The following is a 14,105-nucleotide window of genomic DNA, read 5'->3' on the forward strand; positions in this document are numbered from 1 at the left end:
TACAGAAAAGCGTTTGTGTTTTCCCTCCATAACGATCTCACCGTATCGCAATAAAGACGTTTTTAAGAAAACATTTTAGAAACCACTCCATTTGACAGTAATGAAGCACAATATGTCCTCCCATGACCTCCCAAGATTTGCTGGACTACCATGGATGAAGGTACAGCATTGGTTGGGGTGGTTATCTTGCACTAATATCTTAATAGACTTTATATTAAAATTGTAACACCTCAAATAAAGCCAGTCCCATTTTTCCTGTCATTTAATTTGTGCTTTATAAAGTTATTCAAAAATAGTACAAAAGTGTTTAATCCAAGGTTCTGACATAAAGCCACACCAACCACACTATGACCTTTCAACTATTTACCTTCAACCACCAAACTCATTTCAGAGCAAAGTTGATTGAATCAAACACATTTTGAGATTTCATTAAAACACATTCAAATCAATACGCAAAAGAATTCAGCAAATTCATCAGAAAACAGCAAAGTATTGCAATGCATAACCAGCCATTGTTAAATTCTCATTCGACTAAGTCATTTTGAGACACATTTATTAAAAAAAAAGATGCATCTGACCCTGCTTGGGTGTTTACTCCAAGTTTTAATTCTCAAGCACATGTTTTAAAGCAGCAATGTGTTTTGGCCACCCTGCCCAGATCTGACTCATAATTACTCAATTAATTTACAGACAACATTTGGTTCATTAATTGCTGATCATTTGCAGGGTCATTTCTTCTACCAAAAGGTATGACTGTATACTCAAAGCTGATGTTCCAAAAAGCAAAGATCTCTGATGTTCACTGGATTAATGGAATGTATCGATTTTCAACAATCCACCTTAGTGGCATATGCAGAGGTTCCTGTTTTATCCATGGAACCCTCCAAGTGAAGAAAAGCAATACAATCTCACTTAGTGATTATGTTAAGGCAATTTTTGAATCATTTTAACAATTTGTCAAACCTAGTAATTTGAAAGATACTCGGCGAAATCTTCTGGTATGATATGAATAGTGGAAAACGTTTGCCAAACATCCACAATGCAACACCAGGATGATGAGCTTCATTATATTTTTTTACTTGCATAGTTAATGTCTTCCGCCCAGAGTACAAATATGAAAAAGGTATTGGAGAGTACATTCGTAGTCTCGTCAGAGTAAGACCATTTCAGTAGTTGTGAGTAACAAACTCTGCTGTAAAATACCCTAGATTAATTAGAATGAACCAGAATTAATTAATATTAATAATTAACTAGAATAGGAGCATAATAGCAGGTGACAGTGGCTTAACACATTGAGCTTTCTCTCTCAATGTACAGGCTTTCTGTGGTTGATGCTGAGGTGTATAGTGAGATAAATAAGGTCAAATTTCAGGGCTCCTCAGTGTTACATAAAACATAAAATTACATTCAGTATCCCACAAAAGTGAGTACACCCCTGACATTTTTGTAAATATTTGATTATATCTTTTCATGTGACAACACTGAAGAAATGACACTTTGCTACAGTGTAAAGTAGTGAGTGTACAGCTTGTGTAACAGTGTAAATTTGCTGTCCCCTCAAAATAACTCAACACACAGCCATTAATGTCTAAACCGCTGGCAACAAAAGTGAGTACACCCCTAAGTGATAATGTCCAAATTGAGCCCAATTAGCCATTTTCCCTCCCCGGTGTCATGTGACTTGTTAGTGTTACAAGGTCTCAGGTGTGGACAAGGTGCAGGTGTGTTAAATTTGGTGTCATCGCTCTCACACTCTCTCATACTGGTCACTGGAAGATCAACATGGCACCTCATGGCAAAGAACTCTCTGAGGATCTGAAAAAAAGAATTGTTGCTCTACATAAAGATGGCCTAGGCTATAAGAAGATTACCAAGACCCTGACACTGAGCTGCAGCACGGTGGCCAAGACCATACAGCGGTTTAACAGGACAGGTTCCACTCAGAACATGCCTCGCCATGGTCGACCAAAGAAGCTGAGTGCACGTACTCAGCATCATATCCAGAGGTTGTGTTTGGGAAATAGACGTATGAGTGCTGCCAGCATTGCTGCAGAGGTTGAAGGGGTGGGGGGTCAGCCTCTCAGTGCTGAGACCATATGCCGCACACTGCATCAAATTGGTGTGCATGGCTGTCGTCCCAGAAGAAATTCTCTCCTAATGATGATGCACAAGAAAGCCCGCAAACAGTTTGCTGAAGACAAGCAGACTAAGGACATGGATTACTGGAACCATGTCCTGTGGTCTGATGAGACCAAGATAAACTTATTTGGTTCAGATGATGGGAAGCGTGTGTGGCGGCAACCAGGTGAAGAGTACAAAGACAAGTGTGTCTTGCCTTCAGTCAAGCATGGTGGTGGGAGTGTCATGGTCTGGGGCTGCATGAGTGCTGCTGGCACTGGGGAGATACAGTTCATTGAGGGAACCATGAATGCCAACATGTACTGTGACACACTGAAGCAGAACATGTCTCCCTTCGGAGACCGGGCCGCAGGGCACTATTCCAGCATGATAACGACCCCAAACTCACCTCTAAGACGACCACTGCCTTGCTAAAGAAGCTGAGGGTGAAGGTGATGGACTAAACCCTATTGAGCATCTGTGGGGCATCCTCAAACGGAAGGTAGAGGAGCACAAGGTCTCTAACATCCACCAGCTCCGTGATGTTGTCATGGAGGAGAGGAAGAGGACTCCAGTGGCAACCTGTGGAGCTCTGGTGAACTCCACGCCCAAGAGGGTTAAGGCAGTGCTGGAAAATAATGGTGGCCACACAAAATATTGACACTTTGGGCCCAATTTGGACATTTTCACTTAGGGGTGTACTCACTTTTGTTGCCAGCGGTTTAGACATTAATGGCTGTGTGTTGAGTTATTTTGAGGGGACAGCAAATTTACACTGTTACACAAGCTGTACACTCACTACTTTACATTGTAGCAAAGTGTCATTTCTTCAGTGTCGACACATGAAAAGATATAATCAAATATTTACAAAAATGTGAGGGGTGTACTCACTTTTGTGGGATACTGTATATTACGGCATCGCTTCTGGAGTGAAATAACATCTGTGTTTGAATATTACAGGATTTGACCTGTGTGCCAGTATGTGGAAAAAAAAAAAGAAGAAAAAAAACAGTGATAGGAGGAAAAACTGAATGTGTGTTGATACCTTGGGAAGGAAGGTTGATACCAGGGAAGGAACTTATGCTCAAATTGGTCAAAGCAGTTCACTAGTGGTGTAAGGTCTAGCTTTATTTGCTCATTTTGAAACATTTCTTTTGAACTTTTTTTTTAAACATTTCTTTTAAACATTTTGAAACATTTCTTTTAAACAGAGATCAATTGAGATGCACAGAAATGTCTATTGAAGCTTCTCAGAGCAATTGCTGCATAATACCCCAAAGCCTCATTTGTATATGGTCTTCTGAATGGATTATGCTACTAAACTCACAGAGCAACATTCTGCTTGTACTGACAACGTACATTTGTTTTTACAGAACCATTTTACCAGCTTTCCAAACAGGTAACAGGTACATTTCATTCACATGACACAAAAGAAAAAAAGCATGTCTATAGACTGTAATGACTAAAATAGCTGACTACTGAAAGATATATGGTGTTAGCTTGCTAATGCTAGCCATGTTAAAGCCATCTGGAAACCACGGCATGTGGGACTATAGCAAAAGCTCTTTCGGTCTTTGTTGACCTTTGTGCTTTATGTCTGGTCAAGAGTTTCTTTAGTTCTGGTCAGGTATAAATACAGGGGTTAAACCAGTCAGGTGGGCAGTTCAGCAGTTGGAAGCAGCTTGGACAAGTCAAACCAGTCACCATGACCATGGGCAGGGTAAACACTGCAAGAACATTAAACATTTGTTTAATTTCAAATAATTGCTCATTGTTGATCATTGCAATGCTTCTAAGGTAGCATAAACAAATGTGCCCAACTTTCAATTTGCTCAAAGGTTCTTTCTACCAAAAGCATTGATACTCTTCTTGTGAGACTGATTCTGAAACTCCTCACCCCAACAGGTTATCTTCTATGAGGACAGGAACTTCATGGGGCGCTCCTATGAGTGCACCGGTGATTGTTCCGATATGCACTCTTACATGAGCCGCTGCCACTCCTGCAGGGTGGAGAGCGGCTGCTGGATGGTCTACGACCGCACCAACTTCATGGGAAACCAGTATTTCATGAGGAGGGGCGAGTACGCTGACTACATGAACATGTGGGGCTGGGGAAACAACTGCATCAGGTCCTGCCGCATGATCCCCATGGTATGCTATTGGATGTAACATACTTTTTAGGATACATATATCCCAATAGGTGTTTTTACCCTAAAAAGACGGTGTTTGTCCTCTTCCCAAACAGCACAGAGGATCCTACAGAATGAGGATCTATGAGAGGGACAACTTCATGGGTCAGATGTATGAGATGTCGGACGACTGCGATTCCTTCATGGATCGTTACCACTGGTCCAACGGCTGCATGTCCTGCCATGTGATGGACGGCCACTGGCTCATGTACGAGCAGCCCCACTACAGAGGCAGGATGTGGTACTTCAGGCCTGGAGAGTACAGGAACTTCAGAGACTACGGCGGCATGAGGTTCATGAGCATGAGGCGCATCATGGACTCCTGGTATTAAAAGCAAACTGTGCTAAATTGACAATAAAGAAATTTCGAATAATCAAAATACAGAAAAGCGTTTGTGTTTTCCCTCCATAACGATCTCACCGTATCTCCATAAAGACGTTTTTAAGAAAACATTTAGGAAACCACTCCATTTGACAGTAATGAAGCACAATATGTCCTCCCATGACCTCCCAAGATTTGCTGGACTACCATGGATGAAGGTACAGGATTGGTTGGGGTGGTTATCTTGCACTAATATCTTAATAGACTTTATATTAAAATTGTAACACCTCAAATAAAGCCAGTCCCATTTTTCCTGTAATTTAATTTGTGCTTTATAAAGTTATTCAAAAATAGTACAAAAGTGTTTAATCCAAGGTTCTGACATAAAGCCACACCAACCACACTATGACCTTTCAACTATTTACCTTCAACCACCAAACTCATTTCAGAGCAAAGTTGATTGAATCAAACACATTTTGAGATTTCATTAAAACACATTCAAATCAATACGCAAAAGAGTTCAGCAAATTCATCAGAAAACAGCAAAGTATTGCAATGCATAACCAGCCATTGTTAAATTCTCATTCGACTAAGTCATTTTGAGACACATTTATTAAAAAAAAAAAGATGCATCTGACCCTGCTTGGGTGTTTACTCCAAGTTTTAATTCTCAAGCACATGTTTTAAAGCAGCAATGTGTTTTGGCCACCCTGCCCAGATCTGACTCATAATTACTCAATTACTTTACAGACAACATTTGGTTCATTAATTGCTGATCATTTGCAGGGTCATTTCTTCTACCAAAAGGTATGACTGTATACTCAAAGCTGATGTTCCAAAAAGCAAAGATCTCTGATGTTCACTGGATTAATGGAATGTATCGATTTTCAACAATCCACCTTAGTGGCATATGCAGAGGTTCCTGTTTTATCCATGGAACCCTCCAAGTGAAGAAAAGCAATACAATCTCACTTAGTGATTATGTTAAGGCAATTTTTGAATCATTTTAACAATTTGTCAAACCTAGTAATTTGAAAGATACTCGGCGAAATCTTCTGGTATGATATGAATAGTGGAAAACGTATGCCAAACATCCACAATGCAACACCAGGATGATGAGCTTCATTATATTTTTTTACTTGCATAGTTAATGTCTTCCGCCCAGAGTACAAATATGAAAAAGGTATTGGAGAGTACATTCGTAGTCTCGTCAGAGTAAGACCATTTCAGTAGTTGTGAGTAACAAACTCTGCTGTAAAATACCCTAGATTAATTAGAATGAACCAGAATTAATTAATATTAATAATTAGCTAGAATAGGACCATAATAGCAGGTGACAGTGGCTTAACACATTGAGCTTTCTCTCTCAATGTACAGGCTTTCTGTGGTTGATGCTGAGGTGTATAGTGAGATAAATAAGGTCAAATTTCAGGGCTCCTCAGTGTTACATAAAACATAAAATTACATACAGTATCCCACAAAAGTGAGTACACCCCTGACATTTTTGTAAATATTTGATGATATCTTTTCATGTGACGACACTGAAGAAATGACACTTTGCTACAATGTAAAGTAGTGAGTGTACAGCTTGTGTAACAGTGTAAATTTGCTGTCCCCTCAAAATAACTCAACACACAGCCATTAATGTCTAAACCGCTGGCAACAAAAGTGAGTACACCCCTAAGTGATAATGTCCAAATTGGGCCCAATTAGCCATTTTCCCTCCCTGGTGTCATGTGACTTGTTAGTGTTACAAGGTCTCAGGTGTGAATAGGGAGCAGGTGTGTTAAATTTGGTGTCATCGCTCTCACACTCTCTCATACAGGTCACTGGAAGTTCAACATGGCACCTCATGGCAAAGAACTCTTCGAGGATCTGAAAAAAAAGAATTGTTGCTCTACATAAAGATGGCCTAGGCTGTAAGAAGATTGCCAAGACTCTGACACTGAGCTGCAGCACGGTGGCCAAGACCATACAGAGGTTTAACAGGACAGGTTCCACTCAGAACACGCCTCGCCATGGTCGACCAAAGAAGCTGAGTGCACGTACTCAGCCTCATATCCAGAGGTTGTGTTTGGGAAATAGACGTATGAGTGCTGCCAGCATTGCTGCAGAGGTTGAAGGGGTGGGGGGACAGCCTCTCAGTGCTGAGACCATATGCCACACACTGCATCAAATTGGTGTGCATGGCTGTCGTCCCAGAAGAAATTCTCTTCTAAAGATGATGCACAAGAAAACCCGCAAACAGTTTGCTGAAGACAAGCAGACTAAGGACATGGATTACTGGAACCATGTCCTGTGGTCTGATGAGACCAAGATAAACTTATTTGGTTCAGATGGTGTGAAGCATGTGTGGTGGCAACAAGGTCAGGAGTACAAAGACAAGTGTGTCTTGCCTTCAGTCAAGCATGGTGGTGGGAGTGTCATGGTCTGGGGCTGCATGAGTGCTGCTGGCACTGGGGAGCTACAGTTCATTGAGGGAACCATGAATGCCAACATGTACTGTGACATACTGAAGCAGAGCATGATCCCCTCCCTTCGGAGACTGGGCCGCAGGGCACTATTCCAGCATGATAACGACCCCAAACTCACCTCCAAGACAACCACTGCCTTGTTGAAGAAGCTGAGGGTGAAGGTGATGGACTAAACCCTATTGAGCATCTGTGGGGCATCCTCAAACGGAAGGTAGAGGAGCACAAGGTCTCTAACATCCACCAGCTCTGTGATGTTGTCATGGAGGAGTGGAAGAGGACTTCAGTGGCAACCTGTGAAGCTCTGGTGAACTCCATGCCCAAGATGGTTAAGGCAGTGCTGGAAAATAATGGTGGCCACACAAAATATTGACACTTTGGGCCCAATTTGGACATTTTCACTTAGGGGTGTACTCACTTTTGTTGCCAGTGGTTTAGACATTAATGGCTGTGTGTTGAGTTATTTTGAGGGGACAGCAAATTTACACTGTTACACAAGCTGTACACTCACTACTTTACATTGTAGCAAAGTGTCATTTCTTCAGTGTTGTCACAGGAAAAGATATCATCAAATATTTACAAAAATGTCAGGGGTGTACTCACTTTTGTGGGATACTGTATATTACGGCATCGCTTCTGGCGTGAAATAACATCTGTGTTTGAATATTACAGGATTTGACCTGTGTGCCAGTATGTGAAAAAAAACAGTGATAGGAGGAAAAACTGAATGTGTGTTGATACCTTGGGGATATTTCTTCACCAGGGAAGGAACTTATGCTCAAATTGGTCAAGGCAGTTCACAAGTGGTGTAAGGTCTAGCTTTATTTGCTCATTTTGAAACATTTCTTTTAATCTGTTGCAGAGATCAGTTGAGATGCACAGAAATGTCTATTGAAGCTTCTCAGAGCAATTGCTGCATAATACCCCAAAGCCTCATTTGTATATAGGTCTTCTGAATGGATTATGCTACTAAACTCACAGAGCAACATTCTGCTTGTACTGACAACGTACATTTGTTTTTACAGAACCATTTTACCAGCTTTCCAAACAGGTAACAGGTACATTTCATTCACATGACACAAAAGAAAAAAAGCATGTCTATAGACTGTAATGACTAAAATAGCTGACTACTGAAAGATATATGGTGTTAGCTTGCTAATGCTAGCCATGTTAAAGCCATCTGGAAACCACGGCATGTGCGACTATAGCAAAAGCTCTTTCGGTCTTTGTTGACCTTTGTGCTTTATGTCTGGTCAAGAGTTTCTTTAGTTCTGGTCAGGTATAAATACAGGGGTTAAACCAGTCAGGTGGGCAGTTCAGCAGTTGGAAGCAGCTTGGACAAGTCAAACCAGTCACCATGACCATGGGCAGGGTAAACACTGCAAGAACATTAAACATTTGTTTAATTTCAAATAATTGCTCATTGTTGATCATTGCAATGCTACTAAGGTAGCATAAACAAATGTGCCCAACTTTCAATTTGCTCAAAGGTTCTTTCTACCAAAAGCATTGATACTCTTCTTGTGAGACTGATTCTGAAACTCCTCACCCCAACAGGTTATCTTCTATGAGGACAGGAACTTCATGGGGCGCTCCTATGAGTGCACCGGTGATTGTTCCGATATGCACTCTTACATGAGCCGCTGCCACTCCTGCAGGGTGGAGAGCGGCTGCTGGATGGTCTACGACCGCACCAACTTCATGGGAAACCAGTATTTCATGAGGAGGGGCGAGTACGCTGACTACATGAGCATGTGGGGCTGGGGAAACAACTGCATCAGGTCCTGCCGCATGATCCCTATGGTATGGTATTACATGTAATTTTTTTTAGTATACCTATATCCCAGGAAGTGTTTTTTCCCTAAAATGACAGTGTTTGTCCTCTTCCCATACAGCACAGAGGATCCTACAGAATGAGGATCTACGAGAGGGACAACTTCATGGGTCAGATGTATGAGATGTCGGACGACTGCGATTCCTTCATGGATCGTTACCACTGGTCCAACGGCTGCATGTCCTGCCATGTGATGGACGGCCACTGGCTCATGTACGAGCAGCCCCACTACAGAGGCAGGATGTGGTACTTCAGGCCTGGAGAGTACAGGAACTTCAGAGACTACGGCGGCATGAGGTTCATGAGCATGAGGCGCATCATGGATTCATGGTATTAAAAGATCCTGGAACAACTAGAAAATGTAAAATAAACATTAAATAACCACTAACTACGTATGTTGTATTTTTTTTTCCAATAAAAATAGAAAATGTTTACCCAGAACATATATGAGTAAAAATAGATATATTTTCACAAAATTATTCATATAAAAAAAAAAAATAGACAAAGCCTGAGATGCGATTAGATGTGGGTCAGCATTTATGCATTGTCTTATGACTTGAGAAGTATGAAATTAAACAAAAACAAACTAAAACAAAATTCAAAACATCTTCCTTATTCATTCAAATTGATACAGATATCTCATAAGATAAGGATGCCGAGTAATGTGTTCACTGTAACCTAACATCTTTGTATAAAAGCACCACTCTTCACCATACTATCATCTGTTCTAATAGCCATAAAACACAACACAATCTTTTACGTTATTTTTGCATGTGTCATGATTGATAATAGAGGCCTTAAAATACTTTTATATAGAAAACTAGCTTTGTTATGCAAGCTGTCCTGAGTCGAAACAATACCTATGGCCATATAAGGCCATTTTAAATTTCATGTCATCACATTGCTTCGTATTACGTGGTCATGTGTAAATGATGGTAGAAGGTACACTCATGGCATCTGATATTTTACTTTATTCTATGGAAATTCAAAAGAATATAAGGAAGGAAAAATTGTAAAATGTGGGTAGAGTGAAACCAGTTTTATTAATATATATTTATGTGATGACAATAGTGTCTTTTTCAGTGTATTAAAGTGTCCTTTTTTTTTTTTTTTTTTTTTTTTGTAAAACCAGAATATGGGAATAGGGTCACCCTAGCTTTTTTGATGTAATGTTACCCGCATCAGAGACGGTGATCTTGTACTGTATTTATTTATTTTATTCAAACAAATCCAAACATTGAACGTTTTAAGCTTAAAATAAGCTCTAAATAACAGTATTTTCGATCATATTGCTTTTCTCTTGACTGTATTTACATATGTGGCCTTGAAGTAATCCAAAAGTAATCAGATTACATTACTTTCCTATTGTGATACTTGGATTATGTTACTGATGACATTTTTTTATTTTTTTCATGAAGTAATTTGTAGCTGTAACGGAATACATTTTTAAAGTAACCCTCCCGACCCTGGTTATCATAGAGGTTTTAGGAATGAAATGAATAAATGTATCTGCATCGTATGCCTTTGTGCCTTTCACAAACAAGTATTGCATTCCTTTTGAGGGATTAGTACAACAATGATTAATAACACACTGGAATACTTCATGCTGTATATGGGCAGTCTTCAGACTCTGTATCTACACAGTTTGTCCTTGTTTATCGTGATAAGCACAGACTGCTCTTAAGTCTTAGCTAGTGCTGAATGTCACTAAACCAGAATTAATTCTACAAGACAGACCCAAAGCTACTATTAGCCTGTATCTCTATATAGACTAGTGTCTTAATGTGTTGCAAGATTACTACTAATTCTTAATATATGCACAATATTCAAGATCTGTACCTGTCCTGGCCAAATTTACTCTGATTGGAGTACAAACATCTGAAGTATAATGTTGCTCATTGCTAGTAATCCCACTACATTACAAATCATTCTTCATGTCCAGTAGATAAGTGATTGAGGTTCATGAATTTACGTACAGAAGCAGTTATTCTCCCATATTAGTAAAGCAATGTGGCCAAACAGAATACAGCGCCTAACGTCTCCACATACAGTATATGTAGCATTATTAATAGTGGCGGAAATAATCTCACACCAGCAATGCAACGCGCTTCATATATATGAAGCCTTTAGGTGTTGTACATTATTTTGTAGCATTGGAGAGCTGCTGTATCAGCAATCATAAACAGTCATCAATACAGACCCAGAGCTACCATCCACCTTTATCTATATCAAGTATACTGATGTAATATGATGTGGGATTATAATCCATGAGCAATAATGTACACATTTCATTTGAAGTGGAATGAAACTGACTGTGTTTGAGTATAGAAATGTTTCTATTTTCTATTATATAGGAAAACAACAGAAAACTGTAGCAGGAGAACCATTTGAATGGGTGATGCTACAGTGTAACCAGGGATTTCACTTGCACACGATTAGCTCAGATGTCATAGACTAATGACCAAGAAAGGAACCTGCATCCAAAATGTCTCTCTCTACTGCCCATCATTTTTAAATTTTAAGAGCAACTACTTGATACACCAAGGCCCCAATAGAATATTCTAGAACATGCTACTAAATTAGAGGAACAACTTTATTTTGTTTGTGCTCCCAACACTCTTGTCTTTGCAAGCCCAGTTTGCCGTGCTAACAAAAACAGACCTGATACAAAAGAAACAAAACCACAAATTGTCTGTATGACCAAAATGCCTGAATGGCGTAAATATGTGTGCATTCTCTTGCCAGTGTAAGCCTTTTAAAAACGGTCCTTTGTACATGTGATACAGAGAATAGAGACATGGACACTATTTACCTCTTAACTTTGCTACTGGTCAGGAGTTTTCACAATAGGAGTCATGTATACTTTGGACCTGGTCAGGTATAAAAGCAGGGGTTAAACTAGTCCGGTTGTCAAACTACAAGTGGAAAGAGCTTGGACAAACCCAAAGAGTCATCATAACCATGGGCAAGGTAAACATCACAGATCAAACAATTGTCTAGTAAAATATTTCATTTTGAAAGCTACTGGATTAGCATGGACAAATTTGCTTCAGTAATTAAGAAGCTCTTACTTTCTACCAAAACAGGTTATCTTCTACGAGGACAGGAACTTCATGGGGCGCTCCTATGAGTGCACCGGTGATTGTTCCGATATGCACTCTTACATGAGCCGCTGCCACTCCTGCAGGGTGGAGAGCGGCTGCTGGATGGTCTACGACCGCACCAACTTCATGGGAAATCAGTATTTCATGAGGAGGGGCGAGTACGCTGACTACATGAACATGTGGGGCTGGGGCAACAACTGCATCAGGTCCTGCCGCATGATCCCCATGGTATGGTATTACATGTAACATTTTTTTAGTGTATATATATATATATATATATATATATATATATATATATATATATATATATATATATATATATATATATATATATATATATATCCCAGGAAGTGTTTTTTCCCTAAAATGACAGTGTTTGTCCTCTTCCCAAACAGCACAGAGGATCCTACAGAATGAGGATCTACGAGAGGGACAACTTCATGGGTCAGATGTATGAGATGTCGGACGACTGCGATTCCTTCATGGATCGTTACCACTGGTCCAACGGCTGCATGTCCTGCCATGTGATGGACGGCCACTGGCTCATGTACGAGCAGCCCCACTACAGAGGCAGGATGTGGTACTTCAGGCCTGGAGAGTACAGGAACTTCAGAGACTACGGTGGCATGAGGTTTATGAGCATGAGGCGCATCATGGACTCCTGGTATTAAAAAAAGAATCTAATCTAATAAAAAATGTATTTACAATAAAGTCCTTTAAGAAAATTAATGACGTGTGGACTTTGTTCCTGCAAAAAAAAAGAAAAAATATACTTTTTGAACACTATTAAAACATTAATCTATAGTCTAAGCTTAAAAATAATGCTGAGGCTGAAAAACCTTTTAAAAAATAATAATAATAATGAAAGGACAAATCTTAAGCTTATTGTTGCAGATCCAGTAATTACAAATCAGTACCAAGTTGAACATTTGTTAAGTTTGTAAGCAAGGCACTAATTTTGATAAATGCTACCCTGACAAAAATAAAAAATAAAAAAAGTCACGAGAGCTTGCTGTTTTCACTCTCATGTGGGTAGTGAAAGCAAACAACATTCGGTCTGTTCTAAAACTGCAGATATAATCAAACGTTCGAATCAAATTCTCTGTAAAACATCCAAATCAGACCCGAGTACACCTTATTCGTTCTTAGAAGTGTTAGTTTCTAAATATGGTAGACTGGAAGAGCAATACCAGCAACCATGCTGGGTGACACCTGTGTGGTACAGTCTGTCGTGTAAGTACCTAAAAAGACTAAATATAAATATGAGACTATTACAGTTGTGTGCACCTGGGCCAACTTTCTCAGCATCTTTTAATGGCAAATATCCCAGATTCTGTTGTCTGTACTATTATACAGGAGCTCGACCCAAAATAAACCTCAAAATACTGCAAAGCCAGCATCACACCTATAGTGTCTTCATTTGGGATGTTTCGAACCATTGCCAATACGCTGCACATTCTCATCTTCTCGTGCAACCGTAGTGGAATGAACTCATTATGAACAGAAAAAAAATATCATCACCTTTAAAACGTTTTGGAGCAGGAAGCACAGAAACACTATAACAACATATGACAAGGAGAAGTGAATAATGACAAACACCTTTTCATTCGCTGCCCACACCTGACCCTGCTGGATGTGCTTTCCCAAATTAGTAAGCACTTGCACTTTTTCTAGATTTCTCATAAGGTAAGCGTCTTCCAAGCACACATTCAATGCTCAATTAAACTAAACACATCACCAGGTCACCAGGTTAGATATGCCTCAAAATGACTGGTTAGAGGTTCTTTACTTGCTTCGTGGTAATGGAGTGGAGGAAGTTTTAGATCAAAAGGCATGACCATATACTGGAGATTTAAAAAAAAAAAAAAAAAAAAAAGTTTTCCAGGGGCTATGAGAATTTGACAATTTTTTCCAATATATACTTGTGTGCCTTAATGAGCAGATCCTAAAATATTCATCCAACCATTTAAAGAATAGTAAAGAAATCAGCTTTAGTTATTGTATTACCTTTCCTGTAGGCAGTACACAAATGTTAGACATATTAAATGACTTTACAGGCATAGAAAA

At 39.6% G+C, this 14,105-nt stretch overlaps 3 protein-coding genes across 3 annotated transcripts; all 3 read left to right on the forward strand.

The window, feature by feature from the left end:
* The first annotated feature begins 3,823 nt into the window (after positions 1 to 3,823).
* Positions 3,824 to 4,704, forward strand: LOC128629404 (gamma-crystallin M2-like). Its single transcript, XM_053677354.1, has 3 exons — positions 3,824 to 3,838; positions 4,024 to 4,269; positions 4,364 to 4,704. The coding sequence occupies exons 1-3, from the start codon at positions 3,824 to 3,826 to the stop codon at positions 4,637 to 4,639; spliced, it is 537 nt and encodes a 178-aa protein (XP_053533329.1). The 3' UTR covers positions 4,640 to 4,704.
* A 3,753-nt stretch (positions 4,705 to 8,457) lies between these two features.
* On the forward strand, positions 8,458 to 9,273 carry LOC108260579 (gamma-crystallin M2-like). Its single transcript, XM_053677355.1, has 3 exons — positions 8,458 to 8,472; positions 8,640 to 8,903; positions 8,996 to 9,273. Exons 1-3 carry the CDS (start codon positions 8,458 to 8,460, stop codon positions 9,269 to 9,271), a joined length of 555 nt encoding a protein of 184 aa, XP_053533330.1. The 3' UTR covers positions 9,272 to 9,273.
* Positions 9,274 to 11,789: 2,516 nt separating this feature from the next.
* On the forward strand, positions 11,790 to 12,709 carry LOC108260580 (gamma-crystallin M2-like). Its single transcript, XM_053677356.1, has 3 exons — positions 11,790 to 11,812; positions 11,996 to 12,266; positions 12,434 to 12,709. Exons 1-3 carry the CDS (start codon positions 11,790 to 11,792, stop codon positions 12,707 to 12,709), a joined length of 570 nt encoding a protein of 189 aa, XP_053533331.1.
* Positions 12,710 to 14,105: the final 1,396 nt, after the last annotated feature.

Source organism: Ictalurus punctatus, chromosome 29 (genome assembly GCF_001660625.3).
Source record: "Ictalurus punctatus breed USDA103 chromosome 29, Coco_2.0, whole genome shotgun sequence".
NCBI classification, from domain to species: Eukaryota; Metazoa; Chordata; class Actinopteri; order Siluriformes; family Ictaluridae; genus Ictalurus; species Ictalurus punctatus.

Bases quoted from the DNA above. Each gene is read 5' to 3' on its own strand.
- LOC128629404 (XM_053677354.1), top strand. The intron at 4,270-4,363 runs GTATGCTATTGG...CTTCCCAAACAG, and splicing joins CCTGCCGCATGATCCCCATG to CACAGAGGATCCTACAGAAT.
- LOC108260579 (XM_053677355.1), top strand. The intron at 8,904-8,995 runs GTATGGTATTAC...CTTCCCATACAG, and splicing joins CCTGCCGCATGATCCCTATG to CACAGAGGATCCTACAGAAT.
- LOC108260580 (XM_053677356.1), top strand. From the start codon at position 11,790: ATGTATACTTTGGACCTGGTCAG. The intron at 11,813-11,995 runs GTATAAAAGCAG...TCAGTAATTAAG, and splicing joins TATACTTTGGACCTGGTCAG to AAGCTCTTACTTTCTACCAA. The intron at 12,267-12,433 runs GTATGGTATTAC...CTTCCCAAACAG, and splicing joins CCTGCCGCATGATCCCCATG to CACAGAGGATCCTACAGAAT.